The sequence below is a fragment of the Rana temporaria genome, chromosome 3 (genome assembly GCF_905171775.1).
Source record: "Rana temporaria chromosome 3, aRanTem1.1, whole genome shotgun sequence".
Classification (NCBI taxonomy): Eukaryota; Metazoa; Chordata; class Amphibia; order Anura; family Ranidae; genus Rana; species Rana temporaria.
Genome location: NC_053491.1, coordinates 441,364,174 through 441,378,338, shown reverse-complemented (window position 1 = coordinate 441,378,338; position 14,165 = coordinate 441,364,174). Strand labels below are relative to the sequence as shown.

At 43.2% G+C, this 14,165-nt stretch overlaps 1 protein-coding gene across 5 annotated transcripts in view; it reads right to left on the bottom strand.

The window, feature by feature from the left end:
* The window catches only part of DNM2 (dynamin 2), a 184,342-nt gene that overhangs the window by 102,379 nt on the left and 67,798 nt on the right, over positions 1–14,165 (bottom strand). For all 5 annotated transcript variants that reach the window (XM_040346452.1, XM_040346448.1, XM_040346449.1 and 2 more), the window contains exon 3: positions 7,097–7,246. In XM_040346452.1, coding sequence (XP_040202386.1) covers positions 7,097–7,246 — 150 coding nt within the window. The remainder of the gene's footprint in view (positions 1–7,096; positions 7,247–14,165) is intronic.

Here is a 14,165-nt window from a genome sequence, read left to right as displayed (position 1 = left end):
ACACACCGGGTTCTGTCTGACTAATGGAGGTTTCACAACACTGTTTATATGTACAATAATGCTGCTTCCTGCACCTGGCTTGTGGCAACTGTCATAATCCCACATGTGTTTAATGGAATAAAAAATTTGGCTTCATTGGTTAATACAGTCTGAGTGGATACACTTTTGTTAATATGCACGTTCCCCACCGTATAGAAAATAGGTCTAAAGTTCACCAAGCTGTGCTGCCTAGGATGGCAAGGCACTACCCAACTTTCATTCTCCTGCCCTCTCCAAGCTAACATAATGACTCCAGACACTTAAAGGGGTTGTAAAGGTACAAAAAAATTTTTCCCCCTAAATAGCTTCCTTTACCTTAGTAAAGTAGCGAGCGTCCTGACTCTCCTCTAGTCCAAGAGAGGGGGTGAGCACGACACTCCACACCAGGGAGAAAGCCTTGCATTACGGTGGTGAGTTACAGACAGAAGAACAGGAAGTGAGGATTTCTCAGAAGAAATAAGGACATTTAAAAGCAAAATGGAAGGATGAGGTAAGTGAAGGAGGACTGCACTAAGGTAAAGGAAGCTATTTAGGAAAAATAAATAAATTGTACCTTTACAACCCCTTTAAGCGCCTCCACTAAGATCTTGCCTGCTTGGTAATATAGGAACAAAAAAATTGCACCTTTACAATAAGGTGACCAGATTTTAAAAATGAAATCCGGGGACATATTTTTTCTTTACTAGTAATGGCAACAATCAGCAACTCTCTGCCAGTCGCCGCCCGCCTCACAGCCTGTCAAGTCTTACTCTTTGGGCCCCCGGCTACTACTGGATGGGGAGCAGATGAAGATCACTCCGCCAGGGAAGGCAAGGAGATAGGCAGGTGGCTGGCCAGGATTTGCGTTAAGGCAGAAGATGCGCCCGAAACTGAAGAAATATTCCCTCCGCTCCGACCAGCACATGATCATCAGAAGGGGGCACAGATAATGGGAAAAATACAACCCCCCTATGCTAGTAGGCACGGCAGAGCGGGGGGGGGGGGGGGGGGTGTAATTCAAATTTTTTTATTTTAATTTGGCACCGTCTTTGAAATTGCCCCTGTCCCCTATTAAATCCAATCTGGGGACAAAACCAGGGACAGACTTGGTCTGGGGACAGTGTCCTCAATCAAGGGACTGTCCCCTGAAACTGGGGATGTCTGGTCACCCTACTTTACAACCCCTGTAACGGTGGCTTTGGGGTAAAAAGGTTGAGAAAGGCTGGTCTGTTGATATGGTACGTCGTCACCATTGGGAAGAGCATTACTAGCAGTATCCCAGATGAAAAGTCACAAAAGATACCCAAAATAGCAGTAATATATTATGATTTTAGCGACGGGTTTAGATGCACCAATTTCAGCACAGGAAGTGATAGGATTGTGCTGGAACAGCTAAGGAATAAACAGCAGACCCATCCGACTTTCGCTCGTGCTACTTAACCCCATCACTTGGTTATCTCACAAATGCGTACGATAGTTAGGTCCTCTAATCTCTTGTCTTGTAGCCAAGACTAAAAGGACAATCTGAGTGTTTCTGAGCAAGTGGATATATATTAATAGAGCTAGTCATACAATGTAAAAGTGCTCTGACAAGGCTTTCCAGATGCAGTAATGCAGCCTAAGAGCGTCCTGAGGGCCGGTGGGAACAATAGTGCTTCTGACTGGAAGGCCCTTCAGGACTGTCATGTAGATAACATAGTAAGTGCTTCTCTGTTCTTATCAGAATGACACACTTAAAGCGGACCTTCAGTCATTTTTTTCATCTTTCCATCAATTAAATCTTCTGCCCTTGTTGTGTTAACTTTGAATAGTAAAACATTTTATTTCTGCCAGTAAATACCTTATACAGCCCACATCCTGTTTGGTAAAAAGACTAGGCTTATGACATGCACAGTGCTCTCTCTCACTCTGAGTGTTTGCCAGGAAGGGAGAGGGGACAAGTCAAAAGAGGGCCAATGAAAGCTGTAGAGCTTCAGAGCTGGAGGTGTGTGCCTCTGTGTAAATCCAGAAAGTGAACATGTAGCACCTTCAGCTGCCCAGTTAAAAATGGATGAAGCCACTCAGTGGAGGGAGATTTCTGCAGCATATTTGGCAAGTACAGAATCACAGAATATATATAAAATATGCAAAGTGGTTGGAAGGAAGCTTCAGAATGGCAAAGATGTTATTACAAGTTATGTGAGCAGACTGCAGTTCCTCTTTAACCACTTAACCCCTGGACCATATTGCTGGTCAAAGACCAGAGTACTTTTGCGATTCGGCACTGCGTCGCTTTAACTGACAATTGCGCGGTCGGGCGACGTGTCTCCCAAACAAAATTGGCGTCCTTTTTTTCCCACAAATAGAGCTTTCTTTTGGTGGCATTTGATCACCTCTTCGTAAAAAAAAATTGTAATAAGCGTTTATCGATTGGTTTGCGCAAAAGTTATAGCGTTTACAAAATAGGGGGTATTTTTATTAATTTTTTTTTTTACTAGTAATGGCGGCGATCAGCGATTTTCTTTCGGTACTGCGACATTATGGCGGACACTTTTGACACATTTTTGGGACCATTGGCATTTTTATAGCGATCGGTGCTATAAAAATTGATTGGATTACTATAAAAATGCCACTGGCCGTGAAGGGGTTAACACTAGGGGGCGGGGAAGGGGTCAAGTATGTCATTGGGTGTGTTCTAACTGTAGGGGGGGTGGCCTCACTGGGGGAAAAAACTGATCTTCTGTTCATACATTGTATGAACAGAGAATCAGCATTTCTCCCCCTGACAGGACCGGGAGCTGTGTGTTTACACACACAGCTCCCAGTCCCCGCTCTGTAACGAGCGATCGCGTGTGCCCGGCGGCGATCGCGCCCGCCGGGCACGGGAGTCGCAGGCTAGCGCGCCTCCGGCGGAGCACGCGTGCCCCTAGTGGCCTGCGAGAGAGCCGACGTAGAGCTACGGGCTCTCGCGCAGGAGAGCCAACCTGCCGCCGTAGAATGACGGCGGCAGGTCGGCAAGTAGTTAAGAGGCACAGAGAGCACCGAAAAAAGGTTATGCAGCAATTACAATCTGGTTTAAGAAGAACTTCTACTTATAATTTAAGTCCATCTCTAGCCAAACTTTTTTTTTTTTTGTATTTTAGAGTACGTAGTTCATCAGGTTGGAATAAAAAAAAAAAAAAAAAAGAAGAAGAAGGGAGGAGACAAGGCCATCTAGTTTAACCGATAAATCATACAATCCCATATACCCAATCCTTTACCCACAGTTGATCCAAAAGGCTAAAAACCCCAGCAGAGCATGATCCAATTTGCTACAGCAGGGAAAAAAAATTCCTTCCTGATCCCCCGAGAGGCAATCGGATTTTCCCTGCATCAACTTTACCTAGAAATGTTAGTACCCAGTTATATTTAGGAAAGAATCCAGGTCTCTCAAAGCAATCTAATGAGCATGTCAGAACCACCTCTGATGGTTGCTCTTATGGTGAAGAAACCTTTCCGTATTTGGAGAGGACATCTCTTTTCCTCTAGACGTAAAGAGTGGCCCCTTGTCCTCTGATGACCTTAAAGTGAATAACTCACCACCTAGCTCACTATATTATGTATGATCATCTCCTCTTCTCAAGAGAGAATTCAGTTCCTCTAATATTTCCTCATAGCTGAGCTCCTCCATGCCTCTTATCAGTTTGGTTGCCCTTCTCTGCACTTTCACCAGTTCCCCGATATCCTTTTTGAGAACTGGGGCCCAAAACTGAACTGCATATTCCAGACGAGGTCTTACTAATGATTTGTACAGGGGCAGAATATCTCTGGAGTCCATACCTCTCAATACAAGAAAGGACTTCGCTCACTTTGGAAACCGCAGCTTGGCATTGCATATTATTGAGCTTATGATCTACCAAAACCCCCAGATCCTTCACCATTGATTCCCTCAGTTGTACTCCCCCTAGTATGTATGATGCATGCATATTCTTAGCCCCCAAGTGCTTAACGTTACATCAAAATTAAACATTTGCCATATAGTTGCCCAATTAAACAGTGCATTAAGTACGTATAAGTAAAACCTAAATTTTTTTTTTTTTGCCGTGTCCTGTTAAAATATCTTTCTCTAGGAAAGATGCAACAAAGAGCAAGAGGCAATGTCTCAAAAGTAAAGGGTAAACCTCACTCACAGACAAAGGCGACATCCCAGGATTCTGTGATAAAGCAGAAAGCAGATCTTGGGTGATCTTTATTTTAGGAGAAGTCACTTCTGCACTTGAGACCTTTAGGCTGCATTCACACCTGAGCGTAGCGTTTTGCGGTGTTTACCGCGATTTGCTGCGACAAAACGCTGCGTTTTTTACCGCAATTTTTTACAGGTCTAGGGTCACCAATGTAAAATGCTCAAATGCCCAAAATTTGAGCGACAAAAAAGGGTCCAGAACTTGTTTGGGCTTCAGGCGTTCGGCATCAGGCGTTTTGTAGTGGAGATGTGAACCATCTCCATAGAGAATAATGTATTTTTTCCCCTCTAGCGTTTTAGGGCGTCGCGCTTCAGGCGACAAAACGCTCAGGTGTGAATGCAGCCTTAGCTTTCCTAAAATCCTGGAAGAAAGCAGAGTGAGGACACCCCAGCTTTGGTAAATGAGCTGGAAGCCAGGATCAAAAAAAAAAAAAAAAAAAAAAAAGGTAAGGCTAGGTTCACATCACGATTTTTACATCCGATAATCGGACCGTTAAATCGGATGGAATCGTATATGACAAAATCGTATGCAATCGTATGTCAAAATGTATTTTTTAAATCGGATTCATAAATCGCACAGCTAAATTTTCCATCCGATTTCCACTAAAAAAAAAGAAGATTCTTGAAGTTTCTAGCTCGTTCCAGTGTCTAGTGCGCATGCGTAATAAAAAAAAATCGGGTACGATTTATTGGATAAAAACGTCATCCGATTTATTACGATTTAGATTGACCACAATATAAAAAAAATCGGACACGATTTTAATACGATTTCAATTCAGGACCAAAAATCGTGGTCAAACACGATTTTTGATGCGATTTTAAATCGTATCAAATCTGATGCGGATCAAATCGGATGCACTTGGGGACCTACATTAATGAATGGATACGTTTTGCCATACAGATTTGTACGATTTCAAACCTAAGAATCGTGAGAACAAGTAGGATGATAAAATCGTGGTGTGAATGCACCCTAAAAAGATTTTTTCCCTGTCTTTGTAACAATTTTTTTTGGCCTAGAGCTAAAGTATGGAGATGAGGAGCTACCATATAGAACTGCTTTTTATATAGTTATTCGTATATTTCTTTGTACCACCATGACCTACCACCGGAGAACAAAAAACAATTAAATGCCCCTGATGATGCATGTTGTATTCTCTCAAGTAAATAAAGTGCACAAGTGCCAAAGAGGATGCCAGCTATATTCATTTATCCATAATTGTATGTCCGGAGTTCCGCTTTAAGCCCACATATTGCTGGTAGTTTCATGCAGGATACACAACTGTATTCTACATCAAAAGGGGGGTCAAATAGATATGTCCTAGGGGCATGCATACTTCGGTCGGGTGGTTGTTTTCCTCGCCCCACCTTCCTGTATATATTTTCCCTAACACATGTTTGAATCATATTTATATGTACATGGGGTTACATTTTTTCCTTACCCTTCTCCCATTCCCCTTCTCTGGTAGAGGGTTTAGGTGTCAGGATATGTTGGGCTCCCATGTCCCGGGAGATGCGATGTGCTGCTCGTCAGGACCTCCCTCCGCATTCCCCTTTGGGCGGAGAGATTCCCGGTAACGCATTGGCGGAATTTTTCCATGCTCGATCCGTGACATCATTGTAATGGCGCCTTAGCGTTGTTAGTTATCTGCCCCTACTTCGTAAGATCGGGTGGATGACACCCCCCTTCTTGTGGTATTTATGCCAATTCAGGTCAGGCGTCACTCCATCTCCTCTCCAGCATGAGTGGTGTGCACATGGCATTGGCGACGGTTTGTATCATATCTGGAGTGTGGGTGGCGAACTGGACACACCGGGTATTCGTCGCAGAGACACGTTTCACACATCTGACCTGTGCTTAATCATTATCTTTAGTAATGATCAAGCACAGGTCAGATGTGTGAAACACGTCTACTACCTGGTGTCCCCGGTATGTCCTGGTCAATTTCAACAAAAGGCATTTTGTTTAGAAACTCTTGGATGTGCAGCCATTTTTTTATTTTCTTACATTAAGCCTTAGACTATTCTGCTTCTACTCCTGAATTGGATATCAATGCACAAAATATGTAGAGTTATAGCATGCTTAACAAAAAGATTGCATTGTGCTACCGTTATGAATTTTGGTGTTTGGTTTTATCAATTAAAGCGTTTGTTAATTCCCCAAAAAATAAAAAATTAAAATCCTGTTCCCTTATCCTGTTATACAGCACAGTGCTTGGACCCCTGTATCACCTGAAATACATGGCTGATCCTGCCTGGCTACACCTTCCCCCTCTGCAAACTGACCACGATAATCATGGCTGCTGAGCCCCGACATCTTGGTCAGTTTGCACAATTGCGCCTTCCACAGTCTGCTGTCTCCTGTGTCGTCCTCCCCCCTCCTCTCTTTGCCCATCTCTTCTCATACCAGTGCCTGCACACGCACCCCTTAACAACCAACCACTTTAAATGTTAACACTTCTAGTCCTATGATGAATTAGTCAATATTACCAAGCTCAATTAAATGTTTTTACCCTTAGTCCATCAGGTCTGTAAATTGCTTATTACACTGTATTTTGTCATGCAATAAAATCATTATGTGTATATATTGATTTCGCCAATGATTAGCCTCAAAGTCCCCTAAACTTTGGTTTGTAGAAGGCAGAATAGTGCCCCATAATTGGTATTAATGAGAGGTATAATTCCCCCGTGATTGTAGCCAGTGGGAGGAATAGTGCCCTATTTTTGGTGTCATTGGGAGGAATAGTGCCCTATTTTTGGTGTCATTGGGAGGAATAGTGCCCTATTTTGGTGTAATTGGGAGGAATGGTGCCCCATGATTGATATCAGTGTAAGGAATGGTGCTATGCATTTCCTTTAAAATAAAATCTCACTGCTCACCATGAGGAGAATAGACCCGCAGGTTAATGGGCACAGGTGAAATGCCCTTGTTGCTTCCAGTTACCCGTTCTGTTTCTGCTTCGATTTCCTGGCGAACTTCATCGAAATCTGTAAATTTCTTTGACTTGCAGTGCAGAAACTCGGCATACTCTACAGAAGGAAAAAAGCAAGAATTATACATGGAACCAAAGTTATGTGAAGAAATGCAAGGGGCCATTTTTAAAACAGCAACATACCGTTTAACTAGCGCACTTTGCTGGACATACAAATGTGTCTTTAAAATAAAGGGAATCCAGGAGGCTATAGAGCTGCCCAATCACTTTTACTGTAAATGTGTTGTGCCAGATCCCCACATCATTTAACATTTACTCTAAAGCAATGAGCGGTAAAGGCTTTTAAGCGGAAATCTAAAAAGGTTTTTGTTTTTTTTTTAGAACAGACTGAGCAGGAAGGCCATTATCAATTGAAAGACATACAATGTCTCTTCTGTGGTAAAATACACTTACCTGCCTGTTCGCGGTCTCCTGCAGAATGTAAACAGAGTTGCCCATGCGGAGCGCCGCTTACATGGCTGGCACAGTCCCCGTGTGCTGGGATTACTGACTCCTGTGGATGGACAGGAGATACTCCAGTCCGCGCTGGACAAAAGGTGATGTCCAAAGACCGACACCCAGGGAGAAGAAGAGGTCTGTGCCAGTGGAGGGCCCAGACCATTAGAGGAGAAAAGTATAGTGCCTTTAGATCCGCTTTAAAGTGCCAACAGATAATTTGTATTAAAGTGCCATTTTGTGGGCTTATGCAGTTTTGAGGCAGACATTTGTTATCATTTTACTCGACACTTATCTTTTTGTAAAAACGAAAATTGGGGATTCAATGGTTCGTGTGAAGATTCACGTTCGTATTTTTTTCCCCAAAAATCTAGGATTTAATAAAGTTGTGCAAATATCGTGTGACATAAAATTGCACTTTACAGCTTTATTCTACAGGGCCTCTGCAGTCAGAAAATTTAAATTTTTGGGGGTTTTAAGTATTGATTTTTAGTATTGATTTTTTACCATAAATTATAATTCAGACTTTAACATGTACAAAAAAATTAAAGCAGGTGTTTGGTGCACAAGAAGCTGTATATATACACAATGGGGAGATAAGGGCACTTCTGCCGCTGGAAATACACTTTTTTTCCCTGAATCACAAAACATCTTCCAATTAAAAGAAAAGTTGATCCCACACAAGCAAAAATGTTGTTTCAGATATGACTTTATTTCTTCATATTTAACCCCTTATTAACCGTAAATGTACGCCAATGAGCACTATTGAACGCACACCCACCCCATATTCACACTTGAGGTCAGAGTGTAAACTGGTGACTTAGAGGCGTTTTTACATGAGTTTCACATCAGTTGCAGTAAGTAGCCACTCACTGACACAGGAAGCTGGAACTTCTTGATCATGTGACCACACTGAAGAGAAAAAAACAAAAACAAAAAAAAAACACTTCTATCCAGAATTCGATATGCCTTTACTTCCACTTTAAGCAATGACAAAGTTACTACCAAATTAAAAGGCCAAAAGCAGAAAAGTAGAAATTGCTCTAGCCCATAGGGGGCGTCAAGTGCTAAAGCTGGCAGCAAACTAAATATTTATGCACTTAAAAGGGTTAAATATTGAGCTGCCAGAAAGGCAAGTACTCATTTATACAGGACTCTATTTTCAGCAAGTGTCCCTCTGGTGACAGGGTCACTTTAAAAAAATATAGACAAGCATTGTACATCAACAAGTGATATCCTGATTTAGCAAGTAAAAAAAAAAAATACAAAAAAAAAATCGATTTATATGACCACACACACTTATCTGAATTTATACAGTTTAACCATTACCCTAATAAAGGGGACACAAGTTGTCCCGAAACCTATTGGAATACACATGTGAAAATGCATCTAAAAATATATCTAATGTAGGGCTACAACTAACGATTATTTTCATAATCGACTAGTTGGCCAATTATCGTTTTCGATTAATCGGATAATAGCCTTAAAAGGAAAAAAAAAAAATGCATTTTTACATTTTTTTGGGCCAATTTGTTGTTGGGCAGATTACAAAACACAAATTGCCGCAAAAACACATTATACGCTTTTCTGCATCTTCTCCATTGAAGTATATTGAACCAAAAAAAACAATTGTTTTGTGTTAAAAACTCCTTGCCCTTTACAAACACGCAGCAGCTGGAAAAAAAAATCATGGATGTGAACGTGTCCCATAGGAAACCATGTAAATTAACTTTAGTGTGTTTCTGCAAAAAGCACCAAAACACAGGTGTGACCTGGCCTGAGATGTTTAGTAACATAATGGGGTTAAAAAAAACAAATACAAGTACAAAAAGAGCAAATAATCGCTACTGTAAGGGGTTCATTTTTTTTACTGTGGGACAGTGAAAGTAATATTTACAGTAGCGATTTGCTTTTTTGTACTATAAAAGGCCAATTTTAGCTTTTTTAACCCCATTATGTTACTGGCCGATTGATTATGAAATGAATCGATTACAATTTTCATAATCGATTAATTAGTTGTTTCGGCCCTAATCTAATGAAAACGGATCTGCCTGTCTTTTGTCAACCACAAACATGGAGTTGACTGCCACACACATACATGTACAAGTAAAAAAAAAACATTTCCAGGAGGTAGACAAGCCGTGTCTGAGAAATGCGTCCGTCACCGCTCAACTTACTAATCATCAGCGCATCGTGAACAACGCTAGGATATACAATAAAAGTATATATGAGCTAGAGAATATAATATATATTATTTTTACTGCATGTATACTTTGTGTATTCACGGGTAGACATGCCTTTAGTAGTTGGTTTATGCACACGCCAACATCATGCTTTTTTAATGTGTGTAAATAAAGACAGATTTTTTTAATATATGGATGTAGTGAGGCTTGCAACACCTTTAAATTTAAATGCCCGTTAACTCTGTGTATATGCAATGCTCACTATATTGACTCAATTCAGTTTTATCTCACGATCACGCAATTTAGAAACTGCTACAGGACTGTGTAAGGCTGGGTTCACACTGCTGCAAATTCTTTTGCGAATTTTAGCCGTTCCGATTGCTCAAATTCGCAAGTCATTAAAATAACATTGTTTTCTATTAGTCCCGTTCACATCAGTGCAGTGCGAATCTAAGCTACGGAAGAAAGGTTCCTGTGTGAGTTTGATCTGTGTGTGATGCGAATTCAGCTCTATAGACCGGCATTCCCAAAAATCGCTGAAAAATTGCGCAATTTTTAATTCGCAGTAGTGTGAACCTAGCCTTAAGCAAGCTACCCGGGTCCTTTCAACAGACTTCTATTGGGACTGATCATATATATCTTTACCTCTACTAGCAACAACTACTTCACCCTTCCCCAATCTATCACATGGCCATAAAGACCTAGCCAAGTCAAAAATCTATTTAATTTTATTATTATTGAACATAGAAAAAAAAAAAGGGGGGGGGGTGCAGCCTTTGGCCTGTGACCTTGTTTTTTTTATAGCATGGCTACATTCACACAAGCGGTCAGAGGTGGATAATTTGCTGCGTTCAGAAGTAAACAAATGACGCTCCCGGACGCACTGTGTGCTGCAGGCGCATAAAACTTGTTTATTAGCTGCGGACAAAACTTTCCAGTAATGCTTGCCCTGGGCACACGCTGACTGCATCCGAGTGTAGCCTCGGCCCCTACTAAGCACTTGATATTTGCTAAATCAACAATGCAGGCAGGCAATGTTTGAGCCTATAAAATGCATGGCCTGTAAATACTGTATGAGAAACGTAGGCGAGGTATACAGAGTGCTGGGTTAAAAAGGAGCCCAACAGCAATTTGCTTCTTAATTTGAGCGTTTCAAAAATCCAGGGCAAATGGAAGCGTGGGTTTAAAGGAGGTAAAGGTCATCCCACACAGCAAATGGTTTGTGTAGGATCTAATCTGTTGCTAAATTTATGATCCAGCCACATAAAAAGCACTACAACCCAAAGTGCCAAAACAGGTTCTACCTGTGGGAAGTGCCTCCAATTACCCAGAGTGACGGGCCAACAGCTGAACGGTTACTCATTTTACTCCTCAATGCCAGATTAGGCAGCCTATGCTTCAACAGCTGTTTTCAGATTTCCTAAAAGCCTTCTTAGGGCTCTTTCACACGTCCGTTCCGTTCGTCCGTTTTTTGGACGTCCGTTAACGGACCGCAATGCTTCCCTATGGGTTAACGTCCGTTAGCGGATGAGCATCCGCTAACGTCCGTTAGCATCCGTCTGCGTTAAGTTCCGTTTTTTTGGACGTAAGAAAACCCTATTTTTCTTCCGTCAAAAAAACGGAACGGACGAAAAACGGATGATCTGTTTACCATCCGATCCGCTAACGCCGTGTGCGGCATTTGGTATGAATCCTAAGGGGGAAGTCCCCGCCGGATTTTAAATAAAACGTCACAGCACGAAAGGAGTACGATGTACGATGTACCCCATATCCATTCACTTAGGGTGGGGGGCCGGTATCTGGGGGCCCCCTTATTAAAGGGGTCTCCCAGATTCCGATAAGCCTCCCGCCCGCATACCCCGACAACCAACGGCCAGGGTTTTCGGGAAGGGGCCCTGTCCTCATCAACATGGGGACAGGGTGCTGTGGGGGGGGGGGGGGCGCAGTGCTCCCCCCCTGCCCCAGAGCACCCAACCCCCCATGTTGAGGGCATGCAGCCCGGTACGGCTCAGGAGGGGGGGGGGGGGCGCTCGCTCCTCCCCACTACTTTCCTGGCCGGCCGGGTAGCGTGCTTTGGATACGGGTCTGGTATGGATTGTAGGGGGACCCCTACGCCGTTTTTTCGGCGTAGGGGGGTCTCCTTACAACCCATACCAGACCTAAGGGCCCGGTATGCTCCTGAGGGGGGAACCCATGCCGGATTTTTATTTAAAATCCGGTGGGGACTTTCCCCTCAGGATTCATACCAAACGCCGCACACGTGTAGAATTGGCGGGAATCCAAGTCGGATCTCCCGTCGCTTCTATGACGTGCTTGCTGGAATGTGCTTTTACTATTCCAGCGAGTGCGAGATGTCGGCACCCTGTCGCCGAGAATCAGCGCGATGCCGTCGTGCTAAAAACACATTCTCGGCGGCAGGCACTGTATGTAAAAAGCCCCCCCCAAAAAAAAAAAACTGATGAAAAAACGGATCAACTGATGAAAAAAAAAAACTGATCTAAAAAACTGAACTGACGTGTGAAAGAGCCCTTAGTCTGCTGGGATGTGTAGTTCCACAGTCACCAATTCAGGCCACAACGACACAGAAATTGGAAATTCAAACCCAAACATTCCAGAGAGTATATTTCAGTAGGGCATCTTTTCATGGGGCAACAGATCTACCGATAGCCGCACTTGTCAAAGTGCAAATTAAGGGACACTGTCACCCATCTTCCTGCCCAGGCCAATTTCCAGCGCTGTTGAACTTTGAATGACAATTGTGCAGTCATGCAACACAGTACCCAAGTTTTTATCTTTTTTTGAGACTGATGGAGCTTACTTTTGGTGGTATCAATGTGTTTTGTTTGTTTCGTTTAGCAAAAAATTTATCACTTAAAGGGGTTGTAAAGGTAAATGTTTTTTCACCTTAATGCATCCTTATGCATTAAGGGGAAAAAACATTTGAAGGTACCGCCCCCCGCTTTACTTACCTGACCCCTCGAAAGTCCCGCGCGTCCACGTGATCCTCTTCGGTTCCCAGCCTGGCCGGATTGATAGCAGCGCAGCCTTTGGCTGGCGCTGCTGTTAATCACAGTGAATGACGCGGGTGGGCGGGGCCGAGTGATACAGTCGGCGGCTAGGCCCGCCGCTGTATCACAGAAGCGCGCTCGCAAAAGCTTTCCATAATGCAAGCTCGCATGAAGGTGGAAAGCTTTTGCAAGGAGGAGCCGAAACGAAAATAAAATCGCAATAAGCGTTTATTGATTGGTTTGCACAAAAAGGTATAGCGGATAGGGTATAGTTGTATGGCTTTTTTTTATTAACTTTTTTTTTTTACTAGTAATGGTGGCGATCAGTGTTTTTTTTTCGTGACTGAGACATTATGCGGAATCATCGGACACTTGACACATTTTTGGGACCATTGTCATTTTCACAGCGAAAAGTGCTATAAAAATGCATCGATTACTGTGAAAATGCCAATGGCAGTAAGGGGGTTAACCACTAGGGGGTGCTAAGGGGTTAAGCATCCCCTAAGGGAGTGATTCTTACTGTAGAGGGGCGTGGCTGGACGTGTGACGTCACTGAACGTCGTTCCCCTATAACAGGGAACAGACGATCAGTGACACTGGTGTCCCGCAATAGGGTCACAGGAGCTGAAGATCCGGTCCGCGGACACAGAGCTTCGGACCGGGTCGCAAGCGTGCCTCAGGCGGCGTGTGCAACCCACAGCTGGGCTCTTAAAGGGCAACGTACCTGTACGTGCCTGTGCCCAGCCGTGCCATTCTGCCGACTTATATCGGCGTTAAGCGGTCCTTAAGTGGTTAAAGACTGAAAAAAATTAAAAATTCTCTGGTGTAAATAAGTACCCTATTTATCGGCGTATAAAACACACAGGCATATAACACGCACCATAACTTTAAGAGGGAAGTTTCAGGGGGAAAAAATTCCACAGCCCCCTGCATATAATACGCAGGCACAGTTTACCCTCCTCTTTAAGTGTAAAAAAAGTGAGTGTTATACGCCAATAAATACAGTAATTTTTTCTTCACGGAGCGGCACAGGAAAGGCAGCGCGGATAGGCAACAATGAGGAGGCAGCACGGTAAGGAACTGACTGGTAGCACTGATGATCAGTGCCCCGATTATCAGTGCAGATTTCCCCACTGGGGAATGTCGCTCATCGGCTCTCCTCTCGCACTGTCAGCATGTGGAGAGGAATGCAGACAATCAGCATTTTCCATTTAAACTGTAATCAGCTGTGATCCGACACAGTTGATCACATGGTAAAAAGCCTACATCAGAGGATCCTTACCATGATCAGCTGTGTCCCAGTGACGAGGCGCACTACTGATCGACGCAC